At 41.1% G+C, this 18,352-nt stretch overlaps 3 protein-coding genes across 3 annotated transcripts in view; 1 reads left to right on the plus strand and 2 right to left on the minus strand.

Moving 5' to 3' along the window:
• Positions 1 to 18,352, plus strand: part of chn2 (chimerin 2) — a 129,018-nt gene that overhangs the window by 15,993 nt on the left and 94,673 nt on the right. The window lies entirely within an intron of this gene.
• hoxa13b (homeobox A13b) lies at positions 5,431 to 6,754 on the minus strand. The gene is made up of 2 exons (XM_084026525.1): positions 6,092 to 6,754; positions 5,431 to 5,875 (listed from the first exon to the last, which is right to left on the minus strand). Exons 1-2 carry the CDS (start codon positions 6,723 to 6,725, stop codon positions 5,637 to 5,639), a joined length of 873 nt encoding a protein of 290 aa, XP_083882651.1. The 5' UTR covers positions 6,726 to 6,754; the 3' UTR covers positions 5,431 to 5,636.
• On the minus strand, positions 9,940 to 17,750 carry hibadhb (3-hydroxyisobutyrate dehydrogenase b). Its single transcript, XM_084027979.1, has 8 exons — positions 17,627 to 17,750; positions 16,565 to 16,725; positions 16,368 to 16,477; positions 16,151 to 16,272; positions 12,383 to 12,516; positions 12,127 to 12,203; positions 11,861 to 12,017; positions 9,940 to 10,719 (listed from the first exon to the last, which is right to left on the minus strand). The coding sequence occupies exons 1-8, from the start codon at positions 17,694 to 17,696 to the stop codon at positions 10,561 to 10,563; spliced, it is 990 nt and encodes a 329-aa protein (XP_083884105.1). The 5' UTR covers positions 17,697 to 17,750; the 3' UTR covers positions 9,940 to 10,560.

Raw genomic sequence — 18,352 nt, forward strand, 5'->3', positions numbered from 1 at the left:
TGTTGCGTTTAGAACATGCGGACCAGATATTTTGAAATCTATTTTAAATCAATTATTTCATAATTGAAGCAAATGGCAGGAATATGCATTGGTCGTCTCTGCGTGGATTTAATATCGCCCCCCCTGGCTATATATAGGCCCCTCTAATCCACAAGTGGCGGGGCGATGCGAGTCATGCTGCACTTTTGTCAGGCATCAGTCCAGTTTGGCACCCGGGAACAAAGGCCTGCAGGGACAGCCTCGGGTGTCTCGCTGGTGGTTGCCATGCGTTTGTGTGGAGCTGCACTTTCAGGATCATTAACGCACGCCAGCTCCACTCGGGATGAAGTTCACGCGAGGCTAATCAGCTGATATACGTTTGACGTCTAAAAGAATCAAAAGGTATTCGTCAAAATGGGCTCCAGCCCTTTGGCCGTTCCGCAACGCTCAATAGAAACCTTTGGACACGGGCTGTTTCCCGCACACTCCAATCCATTTTCATTTGTCATCGCTGCAGAGTAAGTGGGCACATGTGTCACATATCACTAATCCTGTTACGCAGCCAATTTTGGAATTTACTCCAAATTCACGTTTTGCACATCAAAGCCTGTGAATTTGTCGTGTGCAGGGAAGCATTAGGAGTCTGCGTAATATTTCATTCTGCCGCTCCACGTGAACGGAGAGATGGCCCGCGTGTGTCAAAATGTTATTCTTTTGGGCGATTCCATCGGTTTTACACGATGAACTTGATCATTCTTATTTTTGTGTCCTTTTGTGAGTTATCAAGGCCCACGCCTGCAGGTCGAGGCTGCAGCAGCGGCCCTGTTTGTCACCTTAAACACTAAAGTAGTGCGTGACGCGGTTTAACCCGAGCCAATAAGGCGCATGTAGAGTAGCTCATGTTGGCTGTATGTAAACAAAAAGCTGCAGACCGTGACCTCTAGTCGTTTAGTCATGAGGAAAACAAATGGGCAAATATATGTATATATATATTTCATATCCACTTGCCTCCCTATAATCTGGAAAATATGATTTGTATTAATGATGGCATTTTAAATGAAGAGGTAATACTTCCAAGGGTTAATTAAATCAAGTAAACGTGCCAAATCATTTTTGCTGATGTCATTTTTTTTTTTACATTGTTTGGACAATCACGTGAAAGTCAAGGCGGGCTGATCTTTGTTGAGTCGCCTTGAAAAGATTCACATGCAATAAAGTTGGAGGGGGGGGATTTAAAAAAAGAAGCGGTGGCCTCGTTCCTGCAGGACTTCAGAAGAATAAATATATGTGTATTTAAGTGGAGAAAATGTAAAAGCAGAATGTATAAAACACACACACACACACACACACACACACACACACACACACACACACACACACACACACACGTTGAGAGCACCGCTAATGTGGCTGTTAGAGGCCGCTGGAGGGGATTTTAAAAATAAAAGCATGTTTTTTTTTGGTTTTCTTGAATTTTCCTTAGACACTTTGAGGACTGTGGTTTAGCTTAACTGCCTGAAAATCTGTGTGCCCTCCCCGAGTCCATTTCACAAGGGACCATTTTATAATATTTAGGTAAAATGTCCCGGAACAGATTTACACTTTAAAGGCCCAAACTGTCGTGTTTGTGCTGCATAAATAAAGGCTACAGGTATACTATCATTATGTGAGCTTTTGTGAGAAATAGATGGAAGTTTGCATTTCATTTCAATGTATTTCAAAGTGTATGAGTATTATTCTTGTAAACAACTAAGTATCGAGACCCTAGTCATTTGAACCTACTTCCCCCTGAATTAAAGGAGCCACATAAATAAGACAATGCCTTTTGAATTGTGTTAGTGGGGCGACTGTGTTTACATGCGGATCACGATCACGTCTTCAAAGAGCAAAACGTTTCTAAATAACCCCACTTGTTACAATAACGATTTAAAAGTGTTTATGTTGCAAATTGATTTATTACTCTGAATATTTTTTCACAGTGTAATGGCTGCAACGCTGCCAGCAGTAATCACCCCGGAGACAAAAGATTTCTTTCCAAGTGAATGGAACAAGACGATCAGGAAGTTGTGCTTTAGAAGCCGAAACCTAAATTGATGCCAAACTGGATTTATTGATAAAATATCTCATTATTATTAGTAAAGATTAAACTATTTCTCCTCTAAGGACGTCTTGTGTGGTTCCTAGAGTAACAAACAACGTGACATGCTCCACATTACACATTACTGGCAGTCAGCTGTCATTTGAGCTAAAAACTTGAAAAGTAATATAATTGAACATTTGATTCATCGAGGTGTAAAGAAACAGAAGAAAATGATGGTGGAGGCTGCTGGTGGGAGGGGGGGGGGGGGTCTCCGGAAGTAGTGGACTTCCGGGTGTGTGTGTGTGTGTGTGTGTGTGTGGGGGGGGGGGGGGGGGGGGGGGGTTACAGCTGATGCTGCATGCTGTAAAAAACAACTTAAAAATCAAATAAAACGTTCTGGATTCAACTCTTTCTGTTTATTATTATTATTATTATTATTATTATTATTATTATTATTGTTATTATTATTATTATTATTATTGCTGTGTCGTGGCCTCATGTTGATGAATGCACGTTTGCTGCATCACGTCTCGGTCATCAGCTGCAAACAGTGAGGGAAAGCATTCATACAGGGACAGGCAGGAACACAGCATTCCGATAAAAGGCTGCAGTAGCTGAGACAAATGTGTCCGAGCAGAAAGCGTTTCATCCAGAGCTAAAAGTGTTCATGCGTTTTATTGTATTGTTCGGAAAGAAAGAACGAACATCCAGCTGACGTCGTGTCAACGCCAAGGCGGCGCTTTGGCGCTCGGCTTTATTTCTCTGGGAGAGATCGGAATTTTCCTCACTTCGATTCTTCAGTCAACTGTACAGTTCAAGCTAGAATAAAGATTTTTTAAAACGTCTGAAGTTCATTGTACAACCTTCAACACCACACGCACGCAAGCGCACACACACACACACATTCGGCATTACACACAAAAGGTATCGGTCATATATCAGTTGTGTAAGTCAAGGCCCGTTGAAATAAGGAGAGTTTCTCTTCGTTACCGCGTTAACTTTATTGGTTTCATTTTCCTCTTTGGGAAATGGAAACGTTTCAATCCAACGTTTCACTGTTGGCTTTAATATAGTATTTTATATATTAGTTATTATATTAGTGCTGCAAGGCTACTGGTTAGTGGCACGCTTTGGGCCGACGTGCCAGCAAATGTAACATACGGGACTTTCTGGAGCATTAACCTGTCTGGCTGTTAGGGGGAGCAACGACACAGAAGGACACGGGGGACACCTATGAGGGACACCTATGGGGGACACCTATGGGGGACACCTATGAGGGACACCTATGAGGGACACATATGGGGGATACCTATGAGGGACACCTATGGGGGACACCTATGAGGGACACATATGGGGGAGACCTATGGGGGACACATGGGGGACACCTGGGGGACACCTATGGAGGACATGCAGAAGGTGAAGAGGCTCAAGGCAGAAGCATGTGACCCCATCCTTTCAGAACAGATAATCAATTAATGTAAAATGCAAAACATGTCAACGTTCTCTTATGATAGAAAGTCCAGTAGACCTTCTGGAGTGAGACGAAAAAAGAGGAAAGTGTGGAGGTCAGTGCCACTACTGATTTAATTTAATAATAATAATAATAATAAAAATTGGTTCAAACATAAATGTGACTGAGGCCTGATTGTGTTGAGATCACGTGGATCACATTGTGGCAACATACAATGAGAACACAGCATGTTTTATTATAGGTAAAGCCAAAATGGAAATGGAGGAAGGAGTTAAGGAGTTGTGCGGATTAACAGGCCTGTCCGCGAGCTCCCTCTCACACGTTTGTCACATCACAAAGGTTTTGTTTGAATCAGCTTTCACAAGTTCATTTTCACTTTGAGTCTTTGTTCCACAATGAGATGCTTCTTTAACACGACATGAACGCGCGCTAAAGATCACGATGAATTAAACAGACCACAGCTTTAACACGGTATTTTTGTTAGGGTGTTATTGAATGATTATGAACATGAATTGGATAGTGTGTTTTTTTAAAATGTCATTTAAGTAACGAAATGTTGAGTTGCACTCAACAGGAAAAAATAGCCTAAAGTTGTCACGAAGAAACATTCACTTAAACCGACAGATTCAACATCTTTCGTTCTCAGTTTTGAACAAATGTCAAGAAAGAATAATTAGTTGTGCAACAAAAATAGAACATAAAAACAGCAACAAGGAATCATTATGATGGGACTTCATCTGTTAGATTTGCTCATCCATCGATATTCCTGTGATTTTTTTTTTTTCTGGAGCCCTAAAATATTTGCATAATATCCTAAAGAGATAATATTATTACTGAAGAAATAAAAGCTCTTACCTTAACTGTCAAAGTGGAAACATGTCGTTTATTAGGTCATGTAAATGGCTGTTTTTCACTCACACACAGACACGAGCTTATTCGTCTGATATACATTCGTCTGTGGGGAGCACTGTGCTGACGCAGCTCTGCCACTAGATGGCGACATAAACTGTTAATGACTGAAGGCCACAGTAACTCCGAGCTGGCCTGCGTCTTCCACACACTCATCGGGATGAATAAAGTGTTCTTCATCGATCAAGAATCCGTGTCAAACGTGGACAAAGATATGAATGAACATGACAAGATCAAGTTGCGTCTCTCAAACATTTATTGTCAAAAAACTTTGGCTATTGCAGTCAAATAAGGGAGAATAGATAATTGCAGTCAGATAGTATTTACATGTTTAAATATGCTTACATTTTTTCAGTACTCTTCTTGACTGACAAGCGGAAATTGCATAGGTCAGTCTCCTGACAGGAGAGTTATTCAGCAAAACCCTGTTTAGAGAAAAATTTAAAAAGACAGTGACATGGACAAAGTGTGGTCAAACTATTGAAATGCTCAACGCTGGATTCACGTTTGGTGAAAACGTTGAATCCGATACTAGATAGAGGCTTATTTTAAACGGAAAGGCATGGATGTGGTGTAATAAAATCATCATAAAGGACTTTATCAAAATAACTGAATAATGGTTTACACCCAAGAAGTGTTGGAGGCTATTATTATGGATACTGATTTAATTTTGTCTCTTAAAACAATGCTGTAAATATAATTTTCTCTCATCAAATTATTTGTGTAATTTTTGCTCGTCTTCACTGTGATGTCCGCAAACTAAAAAAAGTATAAATGTGAACCAGAAATTAGTTTACCACTGCATCGCCGTCTAAAGACGAATAGAGTTGTTGCAACTTCATGAATGTGGATTCGTTTGTGGATTAAGTGGAATAAAAGCGCAGGGTTGATCTGGGCGTCTCGTGCCTTTAAGGCCGATTGTGTTCTTGTTTGGTGATTATTCTTTTTTTTTTGTAGGGAGACCAGGCATCCCTCCCAGACTGGCCCTGGTCAACATGTTGCAAACCATTTCCGATCTTCTGTCAGCAGGCCGCGTCGACTGGTTCCAATTAAAATGCGAGGAAGGAAACGTGAAGGGTCAAAACAGAGCCGCTCTGGCGACAAAGAAACCGTTCATAATGTAATAAATTATAGCGCAGTTTTTTTTTCTTTTAAGACGAAGAAGGCCCGTCACCTCCCGGTTCAGTATCCCCAGAGCTAACTGGAGCTCTTGAATTTGGTGACGACTTTCTTCTCCTTTACGCGCCTGTTCTGGAACCAGATTGTCACTTGTCTCTCTGTCAGGTTCGTCTGCGCGGATATCCTCCTCCTTTTGTCCTTGGTGATGAATTTATTGGCGGCGTACTCCCTTTCCAGTTCTTTGAGCTGCACCTTGGTGTATGGCACGCGTTTCTTCCTCCCACGGCGGACAGAGCTGTCTCCACCAGATATGGTGTCTGTGGAGAGGGTACAAACACGTATGACATTTTAATCTGCTTGTCTGCATCACGTAGAAACGAAATTCATTTTTACATCCTCTTTATTTTATTCTCTTCTTCCAGGCGCATTAATAAACAAACGGTGAAATATCATTCACACTTCAAACACACGTTTCTGCATATTTAAGTGCGCATTCCCATGTCTGCATTGATAAAACAATTAGAAATAAATACCTTGTAACGAGGATTTCCACAGAGGGTTTGACTGCGGCTGCTCCTTGGTGCAATAAACTTGACCACTCCAGCCGTTGGTGATGGCCCATGGCTGGTAGGGCTCCATGGGCAACAGAGACTCGTGCCTTGGCTCAGATGGAGCACTCAGCGCAGGTACGACAGGGACGTCCAAGTAGCTGGGCTGGTAAGGACCAGAGGAATAGCCCTGATAAAACGCGAATTCCTTTGCCCTGGTGGAAAACTCCTCACCGGACACCGACGAGTCCATGTATTTGTCACCGTAACCGGAGGGCTGCGCGCAAGCCTTGACGCTGCCGTGCGACATCCTACACGGGTAATAGCTGCTGCCAAAATATCCATACGGCAAGGACGCGTTGGACGAGCTCTGGGTGGCGGAACAGGGGCTGCATTGTTTGCCAGGCTCCCCCATGCCGGAGACTGGCACCTCACTCGCAGCATAGGTGGTGCTCGGAGCCAGCGAGGTCGGATGCGCTAACAAATTCCTGCACTGGTTCGCAGCGAAATTCCCTCCAGTAAATCCCTCCATGTTCTTGCTTCTTTCCTCCAAGCCGTTGTCGTAGAGAAACATCACCGGGTCAATCCAGTGCGAATGGAGGAGTAATGAAGCGGTCATAGCATGCCCTACATCGAGACGACCAACTCTTTTTCAAAATCCCCTCGACTGAACAGAGACAGGGACTCGGCCAGAGTAACGATACCAACACGCCTGAGTACATAAAGATCGCGAGGTTATTGGCCAGGGCCAAACACGTGATATGCAAAGGAGATGATAAACATCTAGACATCAGATAATGCAGATCGAGCTGTGTACTCGTTAATGCGCAGAGTGCGCGTCCACGGTTTTAGTCAAAGAAGCACCAAAGGTAGTTTTTGATTTATCCGAACAGTATATTGGAATCTGAACGCGAGTGAAACTTTGATGTGAACGGAATCTCGTCTGTCGCGTTGTGTCATCACAACACGCTTATTTTGATGGATTTTGAAGGCTAATACAGCGTGAGAAAAACGGTATAATATATGCGTTTTTTCGTTTTTTTCTCTTTTCTTTTTTCCCTTTTTCTTTCTTTACTACAGCGAAATAGATGCCAATAACGCGTGTCACTTCGGTTGAACAAGCTCTTAATCTGAGAGTGAACCAAGAATTATTACAGATCCGTGGATGTAAAATGATTTTTTTTGTTTTATATGTAAAATATCCTTTTTATCGCGTTGTCAGTCAAAACAGGTAGAGACATCTGCTGAAAGAACCACCATGTTCTAACTTTGAAGGATTACGCACGAGTTGTTTTCTCAAGGAAAATAAACAGTGATTAATGTCTTGCGGATACATTTAAAACGTGCGTTATGGACATGAATAAATGTTAAACATGCCCACATTTGGCACTGCGACGTGGAAATGTAGACGCCGGTTTAGTGTCCACTAAAATACATAAAGTATGCCACTTTTGGCTGCACTCTTGCTCAAACGGGTTAGACGCGGCTGGAGGCCAAGGTCAAGTTGAAAGTTGCAGTGTGGCCAAATAGGCTCTACATGCCAGGAAGCCCGGAGAGAAAACAGCTAAAGGCCGAAAGAGGGGCTTTCATCTGCAAACTGCTGTTTTCTTTTTTTTTTTTTAAGACAAGTTACACAAACGTGTTCTCTCCTGTCTGTAATCCTATCAGACTAAGGCGATGACAAATAAAATCTACTGGCTTTAAATAGTGAGGAATAAAAGCAGCAGATGATTTATTTGAACCTTCTATCACGTAAAACGTTGACTTGTAGGGAAATAAAGCGCGCTTCGCTTCTATTATGCGTAAAATGCCTCCATAGGTGGCCTCTGGCTTTCCATCCCAGAACGCGGAGCTAAAACAGTCTCGTTTTGGGCCACATAGACAAACAAATATTTCACGAGTCAGTAGAGCGAGAATAAAAATAAAACGTTAAAGGTTTAGCCTATATATGGCACTAAAACATTCGGCTGTGGGTGTAACGGGACAGACTCGACACTAACTTTAACAATTCAAACAAAAATACTGTTTTCATTTCCAGACTTCTGTTTTTTTGTTTGGTTTGTACATTTCTAATAAGAGACCGCAGCCACAGAGAAACGCGCACCTAAATTTGAGCACCTTTTTATTTTTAATCGAGTTTTCCCACCTTTTGAGGCTGTAAATCTTTATGGCCCCCAGTTCAGAGCTTGTAGGCAAGAGTGAGTAGTGGTCAACATTTCAGGCAAAAACGCATAACGTTTTATGTTGCTGAGTAAGTTCACGTCAGATGTTTTGTTTTTATTGCATTATTATGATAACCGACCGGTAGATGGACTAATCGGCTTTTTATTTGCAACATTTGGAATTAAAAAAAGGCCATTTACTTCCCGATTTAGAGGAAGTGAGTGCAGGAATGATGTGAGCGCAACTTCAGCCGCGTATTTGTCTCTGCAGACAGCAGCAGGTAGGACGAGGACGAGCAGCTCAACGGAAAACAGCATCCAGGTCTAGGTTGCAAATAGGCAAAAAATAATTAGGCTAATTAAATATGCCCATCACCCACCCGCGCGCACACACACACACACACACACACACACACACACACACACACACACACACACACACACACACACACACACACACACAATGCCTCTTTAAGGGTTTGGTTAAAAATGCTTTCGATCGTTGTATTTTTTCACTCACACAAGTTTTCAGAGCGTTCATAAAAAAATAAAATTTAAATAAATGGAAAAAAGCAGGATTTAGATCCCCTTTTTGGAATATATCACACACACACACACACACACACACACACACACACACACGCTTTACATTAGACACAGAGGCGACTGACCACACAGATTTGACAGAAGAAATGTCTCAAAATGCTTAATTAAAAAAAAAAAAAAACTCAATGCAAATAGATGTAATACGAATTAAGTTGCATTTGGAAATAAAAAGCAGCAAGTCATCCGTGTTCGGATACAACATCCGCAGGTTTTTTTCTTTTTTTTAAAACTTTTGAACAAAACGCATGCAACTTTTTGCTGATGCACATACTGGGCTGCAACAATGCACATACATGTGTATGAAGACAAAGACTGCTGGAGGCAAAGCTTATTGAAGTGTTGAAGAAACCGGTGGAGCAGCAGCAGATGATGCCGTCAGGCTGCTGGAGGCCGGAGACCAAAGTGCTGCTCTGTTTGCAGGACCTATCAAGTAGATGGTAACACAGCTCTTAGTCTACAGTGCTTAATGGACTTTTTATGGGTTTGTCTTGTGATCGCATGACCTATGGCACCTTGGCCCCTCAGTGGCTCTTGGCAAACTAGATCAGAAACATGCCGCCCTCCTGGTCTGGCCAACGGGGCGATAGAAAATAGATCCGCACTCAAAATTAGACATGATGCATCAGCCGGTCACAACTTGGTTACATGTTTGTGGACCTATAGGCGATGCGAAATAAAAATAGTCAAATCTTCGTTGGAGGGGAATTTGTGTTGGATAATTAAGTTAGAAATAAAGAAGTTGAGGCACATTGTTGTCCCGTTCCTGTCCGGCCTTTGTTCAATGTGTTATCGTCACTAAAGCATGCGGGAGCTCCAGCGCGCAGACACGGTGGGAACACTGTGCAGCTTGCGTCCACATACGAGGCATTTTACATTTACACTGTTCATCGCGATCATTTGCAGTAGGCTATACGTCATCCTACGTGTCTGAGGTATGGCTGCATGTGCATGCAAGTTTATAGACTGCATACATTCCGTTATTTAACCTCTTCCGTTTGAACCAATGACAGTTATTTCAACAATAACTGAATTTGAGGCTTTAACAAATGAGCAGAAATCACTGAATAAATGTAGTTCCTTTAATAGTTTAATTAGTTCAATTTAAGTGCCAGAAATAAAAAAAAAATCTGAAATTACAAAAAAAAGGTGGTAAGACTTCACAATTTGTCTTTATTTCCAATAAAAGGATATGATATGATATAACACTCTTACCCCAAAGTAACATTTCCAATGTTGAGAGAAGTAACCATGAAAAGAAAAACAGCAACAGAAAGAGATGACCACAAACGATAGACAAATATGGAGACTAATCCGTGTTTGCAGTTGTTTAGCGCTGACAAACAGCTAATGGGTTGTCTTCTTAACACCACAGATTCCCACCAGACTCTTTGCACTACAACCAAGATCCACAGAGCTGCCAAAGCTCGACAGTCTACTAATCTTTTGGATCCTCTGTATATCTGACAGTTCACTTGCCTCTAAAACCGATAGGAGTGTTGCGTATTTAAAATCACACAGGAAACATGACTTCCAATGGAAGAGAAGTGCTCATATGATCTGTAACGCCGTGTTGGGTTCATGTCTTTCACAGAATTTGAAAAAGAAAGTCCTCAGGGCGAAGTGCACCCCAACTACGCTACGTTAGTCCTGTGTCGGGCCAGGCTGTGGACGGGGTGGAGGTGGGAATTACTGGCCCTCCTCCTCACGCAGGAACTGGAACACGGAGGAGAAATCTTTAGCGGCATAACCACGAGCACACATCATACGGTAGATCTGATGGGCTAACGAGCCTAGGGGGACAGGAGTCTTTGTGTTGGTGGCTGTGTTCTGTGCGAGGCCGAGATCCTGAAAAAGAAAAGCAAACATGCGTTAGAATAACCAACAAAGCTGAAAATGAAACTTCAAAACCAAAACCACCAGTCCACACCACAGAATTTTTCTTTATGTTGTAATAATATAGGCTTGATTGCCTTTTAAGAGGGATGTAAACTACTGCAGACAAGTTCACTTTATTAGTTCATTTTAAATGGTGTGCCCCGAGATATCGTTTTTTACAATTTCACTTAAATAACTATCAGATGCACAGCATATAGAAGAGACGTGAGTTCCTGACTGACTTATGCCAGCTTTGACACATAGACTGTGGAAGGAATGAGTCCTAAAAACTGAGTTCACATTTCTGCACTTCCGGTTCCCTCATCCCAAAGCCAGTGTTTTGTTTTTAAAATGGATCTTTGGTAAGATGCCTGAAATAAGTTCTGTGATTGACAAGATTTTTTACATGTTCTAGACAGAAAACAAGTCTGTAAAGCCCCTCATGGATTTTTAAACTTTTAAATGTCTTAAAAAAATGAGTTTCCTACAAGCAGCTAAATGAGACTACAAGGCTTCCATCAAGGTGACTAGTCTGCCTTTGCAGCCTCATTTTCTGTACTCGTGCTCATGTGATCTTAGTTTGTTAATAGTCTCATGTTAGCGTTAGGTTTTTTTTTTTTTTTTTTTTTTTTTTAATCACACATGTTCATTTGTGAATATGATCATTTCTGCAATAATCCCATTGTCTTCTTTGTTGAGGGAACCAGTGTGATGCCAACTTCTGTTTCAATAAACTGGAAACTGAGCATATACTATAAACATTTTGAGAACATATTTTATCTGTTAAAATGTTAATTGCTTGTGTTATTCAGATTCAACTGTCATTCCAACCAATCCAGCATTCCTGTATCCAGCATTGGCCTACCAAAATGAGCCGCCCCTGCAGCACTCTATACAGTATATGGGAAGTGTGCATCTTTCAGATCAAAAACTATTTTCCCACCCTAATTAGATGAAACTATCACAGGGATGATACATGCTTTATTTCATCTTATTTGTGATAAGGTCCACATGTACAAACCCAACGATGAAATGTTTTAGGAGACACCAATGCTCAAACGTAATTGCAGGAAATAGAGTTCAGTACAGTGTTAGAGGTCGTTAAACTAACCTTAGCCATCAACTGGGTGCCAAAGCCTCCCTGGTAGTTATTCGCGGAAGGGACCCCCTCCATGACTCCAGGCACAGGGTTGTAGGTGTCACTAGACCAGCACCGACCTGAACTCATGTTCAGGATCTTGGCCAACAGTTTAGGATCAAGACCGAGTCTGTGAGTGAAGACAAATCCCGTGTTACTTACACAAACACAGGCAGTGTTCGCAGCGATCGCCAGGATTTAAAATGACTGCATGTGCTGTTATTTGTAAGAGAGTTCACCTGACTCCCAAGTTCATGGTCTCTGAAGTCCCAATCATTCCAATGGCGAGAAGCATGTTGTTACAGATTTTAGCAGCCTGTAACAAGATGACAGTGTATCAGAATTCAATAACCTGAAAACCTACGATAATTATTAGTATTCTGGATTATATTATACAATTGGCTAACAAGTACACACATTCAAACCACTATCTTGACACATGAAACAATAAAAAAGACAAATGTATCGCGACAGTTCCTGGAAAATAGGACCTACCTGTCCAGTTCCAACCTGGCCACAGTACACCACATTAGCTCCCATGCATGTGAGCAGCTCTTTGGCTGCAGTAAATTCCTCCTCTGCTCCTCCAACCATAAAAGTCAGTTTACCCGAACTGGCAGCACCCACACCTAGGAAAGCAAAACTTGTGCTTATACACAATGAACCGTGTGCAAGCATGCAGAGGTGGTTATACGAGGATTTTCTAAAAAGTATCAGATGAAATGCAAACAGAAAGCAATCATATGAACGTGCTGAAAGTAATTTTATAGCAGCCTTTATAAAGTAGCTGGAATAGCAGCTACCATCCTTTATGATTCATAACTGTGACTAAGAGAAAATTGAATTCTTTTGACACTTAACACTGAAGTTTGTAATAAAAACTGCATGAAAGGTCGATCAAACTTTTTCAAAGACGCTGAATGTTTTGTGGTCCGACAGCAGCCATATGGGTCCATAAATTCTATCTCAGTACTCTTCATTCTCCTGACTGACGAAGCTTTCTTTGGAGCATTGAGGTGCTGTACAACCAGAATATTTTGGCAAGATTAGGAGACAATTAAATAAAACTATTAAATTGTCCCCCCCCCATGTCATTTCCCAGCTCTTTCCACTCAAGTCCTGCCAGCTCAACAGCTCTGTACTATTGACTAATAAAAACTGTATAAAATGCAAAAAAAAAAAAAAAAAAAAAGGTGTCTGAGCATAGTCCAAAATAAATATAAAAATCAATGTAACATTAGGGGACCAATAAATCACAACAGAATTCTGAATTCAGAACTCTCTGCTCTCACAAGCAAACCAGTCCAAAGCCTTGGGACACTGTTGGAGAAAGTTTGGTCAGCCCTTAGATTCAAAAGCAGTATTCCGGTTGACATGGGGTTAAAAGCTCAGTAATATACAATAACCAGGTGCAAGCCACATGGGTACCAAGAAATTAACCAACATAGTCTTATAATTAATCCTTACGTTTACAGGAAGCCGGCGGAGGGAAGCCAGGATGGGCATTACGTTACGCGTTTCCCCTCCCTAGCCGTGTAAGCAGTCTGCCAGCTGTATTTGGTACTAATTGGAGTCAAGAATGACGGTGCTGCTGGAGACAGGTTACTTCAGGCTGAGTAATAACAAAAGTATGCGTAACAGTTTCAAATACACACAGAAAAGCAGTATTTTTTTTTATTATATAAATGTATTAAGATGTAAAAAGCAAGAAACCAACTAGAGTTAAGATGTAAAAGTGACAGCAATAACTGCCACTCACAGTAAGAATATGTTAAAGTACTATCAAAGTATGATCATTTAAGAGTATTGTTTCAACGGATAACTTCTTGTCAGAGACATGTAGTCTTGGAGAATTTTAAGACAAGTATCGAGATGAGAAATCTACTGAAAGCCGATGACATGTCCAAGAGGAAAGATGCACTCGACGTGGAAATTCATTTTAAAAGGTTGAACAGATTACGAATGATAATTGGAATTCTTTAAATCTACTCTTTAATTACTACAGCAACTGAAAAACAAGTTACAACATACCTTCACAGCCCAAACACCACTAAGAGCTATGCAAAATATCCAGTTCATGGTTCAAACGCAGATGAAAGGTGTATTTCCTACCCTTGAGAGGGTCTGTCGCTATAGCAACATGGTCTTTGGTTAAAATATCAAAGCAGGTTTGTGGATTTGCTCCAGCAGAAGCATTCCTTTAAGATGTGAAAATGCTTAAAAACTTCACTGATGTATTCAAAGTGAGAACTAATACCCGAACCTAGAGAGATCGAGAAACTGTTTTTGAAGTAAATAAATAAGTTTGACAAACATTTAAATGGAGAGAATTAAATAACGCAATTAATTGTGGCTCAGGAAGATCTACAAGAAAATTGCATAATCACTTCTTATCAGTTGACCCAAATATAATCATCCTTCAGGAAATTAACACGTTTCTTCTCAACACATTTATCGCTTCTCTACCCCAGTTAACCACTCCACATTTCTGACCTCAACTCCTTCCCATTCCAGCCTGAGGCTAAATGAAAGATGGCCATATCTCATCTGGTCTTCACATTTTTTTCCACACAAAGAAACATCAGACACATGCTGACTCAATTATGTCCCCATGTGTACTTTAATGTTTCAACTTTAACCACACTGGAATAAATAGTCACTACCATGCCACTGTACTCCTTTTGGTTTCTGTCCGACCACTGGAGATGTTCAAAAAGTTCCATTCAGGTGATTGATGTAATATATCAAAAGTATGATATACACCTCGGTTTGCACTAGTTAAAGTGCCAGCACCACACACACACACACACACACACACACAAACACCCACAAGTTCAAGGCGGGAAGCCGGACAACTTTAATCCATGTGCACCAGGACGGAAGCATATAAATCATCGCTAATCTTTAGGACTAGGCTATAAAACGGACCAAAATCAATTCAAATAAAGTGGCTGTCTTGACGTTGACGAGGCCAAGTTCAAACAATCTGTGTTTCTGCGTAGACCCCCAAGAAAGTCTGAGAGCACGGAAGCTGCTCCTACCCCCCCACCTCAGGGTTGAACTCCCCCCCCTGCCCAGTGAGGCAAGTAGGTCAGAAATCTACTTACCTGAAGTGCATTCTTAGGTGTCCCTATAGAACTGCTTTTGTTTATTAGTGGTCATCAAATAACAACAATGCCCAAAGTTGATGGTCACGCTGAATCTTCATTGAAGTAAATTATTCTGCAGTTTTCGCTCACATCCTCTGACCCAACTGAATTCCTGTTTCCAGGATCAATTAAATGCTCGCCTGTCAGCTCACAAACTTTGTCTTTACCCTCCACCATTTTCTCGCAAGTGCCCGATCTGTATGTACAACTCTCTGATCAGAGGTTCGAAAGATGGCTCACTCCTCCTACATACATCAGCATCCCCAGAAAAAAACTATGTGAATGGGCAAGCAGTAAAAAACTGAACAAATATTGAAATAACAGATATTTAATTGCCATGGTTATTTTCCAATTCAACTCGACATACAATGAAGGCAGCTGATGAATTTGGTTTAAGACATTTCCCTGAGATTAAGAGCCCCTTCACGGCATTCTACACATCCAATACATTACAAGCATTACAGAAGTCATGATCAAGGTAGAGTGTTTGAAACTACCTTTTCAATAACGCCCAAGAGCTGTTTTTTTAAGCTCATCACACGAGGAGCTTGTGATGAGATTCCTACCGATAATGACAATAATTGCTCGCTGCAGCCTTACAATGATGTCAAGTTACAGGAATGCTGAATTGGTTGGAACGTCAATTGACTCTGAATAACGCAAGCAATTAACATTTTAACAGAAAAAATATGTTCTCAAGATGTATATGCTCAGTTTCCAGTTTATTGAAACATTCAACTATTTATTTCACTGAAGGATGACTACATATTAGAAGCACCTCTGTATAATTAAAAACAGTTGATAGCTCCACAACAAAAATCAAACACCTCACTAAAATAGTTTAAAGCAAATCGAAACATCATTACCCTTGTGAAGAGGGATTTATTACCCTTTGAATTAGGCTACACTAGCTGTAGCAAGGTTATGCATTTATCTTTTCGACCACTCATGCATACATTCATACACTGATGGCTGAGGCTGAAGGATCAGGATCTAATCTAACTCAATCACACACATTCACATGCCAACGGCCTTCAAGGGCAATTTGGGTAATCTGTGTCTTCCCAAGGACACTTCGGAAAGAATTATACAACAAAGTAAATGTAAAATGTACCTCCGGATACAGGTGCATCCATAAAAACTGCCCCCATCTTCTCAGCAGCTGCAGCCATCTCTTTTGAAACAGCTGGGTCGATGGTGCTGGAGTCAATGAGCAAGGAGCCTTTCTTCACTTTTCTGTTTAAAATATAAAGAACACATGATTTAGAATATGACTTAAACCCATGAGGTTATTGTGTACACGTTGAAAGAGAAACCAACATGTAGCCTACTTTAGAATACCAGTGGGTCCAGTGTACACATCTATGACATTGGGACTAGAGGGGAGCATGGTGATGATGCGGTCAGCCTTTTCTGCCACCTCAGCAGGATTATCCACAATCTGAGAAAAACACACAATCTCAAGTTAAGAGAACAAACATGTGAAGGCTGTATAAAATGTAATAATTGTACATTTTAACAGTCCCACCTGAGCACCAAGCTCTTTCAGTTCCTTGCAGGACTCGGGGAACACATCGGTAGCAATGACCGGGTACCCGTGGTTCAGCAAGTTCTTTGCCATTGGGTTTCCCATGTTGCCCAGACCAACAAACCCCACCTGCGTCTTCGAGGCCATAGACCTCGTGGAGACTAGAACATAGTCCAAATGGATCAATGAGACAGTTTCCTTGTTATACAATGAAGAACAACAATAACCTGTCCATCTTGTCAGTCAGGATGCCCTCCTTTAACAATGTCCATGTAATATCGTACATTATTTTTATTTTGTAAACAAATTAAAACATGTTTCTCCAATCCAAGTAATGAAAACTCTTGCTCGGATGCCTTAACGTATTCTAAATTTAGCCTGGCTTTGTAATTCAATGGCAATCACCCTTCAGTGCCAAAGTCATCTAATCTCATGGCTCCAAGCCTTTCCAATATTTACTCAGCGACTCTTTGATAACAAAACATTCATGTAGTATACAAGCAATCCTAACATATTGTAGAGTCAAATAATGGAGCTCATACTGCTTCTAAAACGCCCTGTAGTGTATTAACTTCTAATTACGTGCGCATAACACATAAAATGAAAAAGAATGTGACGTTTGGGTTGTCCCTCAGTAGATCCTCTGTTTGACAGGCTGCAAAGAGCCACCTCAATCTCTCTACTAGGAGGTTGACGACTTGACTTTCACGGTGACCAACATTACATAATGTGCCTTAAATGAAAGACACATTAGGGTACAATATACCGACGGTTTGCACCCTTCGGCGTTATTTTTAAATGATTGCATTGGCAGTTAGACCGTAGCTGTGGGACGCAAACACGACGTCGTTTCAAACAGAAAATGCTCGAGGGAATTGAGTCGAAGGAGCCGTTAAAACCAGTCTAGCCAACATGAACTCAAACTTCTCTCACAACGGACATTTTCCAAGCTAACGTAGCGTTTCACGTCAGAAAAGAAAATTCGCGTGACAACTTCGGAGTTTTAAAAGCAAGTACAGAGACGAGCACAACACCGACCCGCTCTCGGTTTGTTCTGCTTACCGAAGGCAAACTCAACATGCTTGCAACACCTTCCAACTAGGCACCGAGACCCTCTCAACACAGCGGCCATGCTTCTTCTCCTCTTGACCTTACGCGTGACGTAGGCAGCACGCGCATTAATGGCGTTTCCTCTGTCCAATCGGATAGCAGACTTGCGCAGCACGGCCTCCCAAATTCGGCGTATGAGCTGCAGGGGAGGGTCTGGGATATCTACGTATTTCCGCATCAACAGATAGATGTTTTACATTTCTTTTGCGTATATTTATGACTTTATATTCTTCAGTAGTACGGTGTTGTTGTTGTTATTATTATTATTGTTATTATTATTATTATTATTTCATTCGGTGGGTTTTATGTTCTATTATATGTTATGTATCCTATCTAATTTTGAATATTATCAAGTGTATTTTATTCCCCATATTATTTAACTTTCAATTAAGTTCTATCACTGTGTTTATGGTCATTCTATGTCTGTTAGAAAGACGATCTACGTGTTTTCTGGCAGGTCTCCCAAAAGCTGCGTCTCATCCATACGATACTCAGCAATACCACAGTGTAAATATACTAGTAGTAGTCTAATCGATGAAAATTCATAATATTTTATCATTAAGATGAACTTGAACGAAGTATGCGAATAATTCATATAAGTAACCAGGTACTAAAAGCCAACATCTGGAATAAATGCATTGCAGTAAAAACTACGACACAATATAGCAGAGTAAGTAA

This window comes from Eutrigla gurnardus (genome assembly GCF_963514095.1).
Source record: "Eutrigla gurnardus genome assembly, chromosome: 14".
Classification (NCBI taxonomy): domain Eukaryota; kingdom Metazoa; phylum Chordata; class Actinopteri; order Perciformes; family Triglidae; genus Eutrigla; species Eutrigla gurnardus.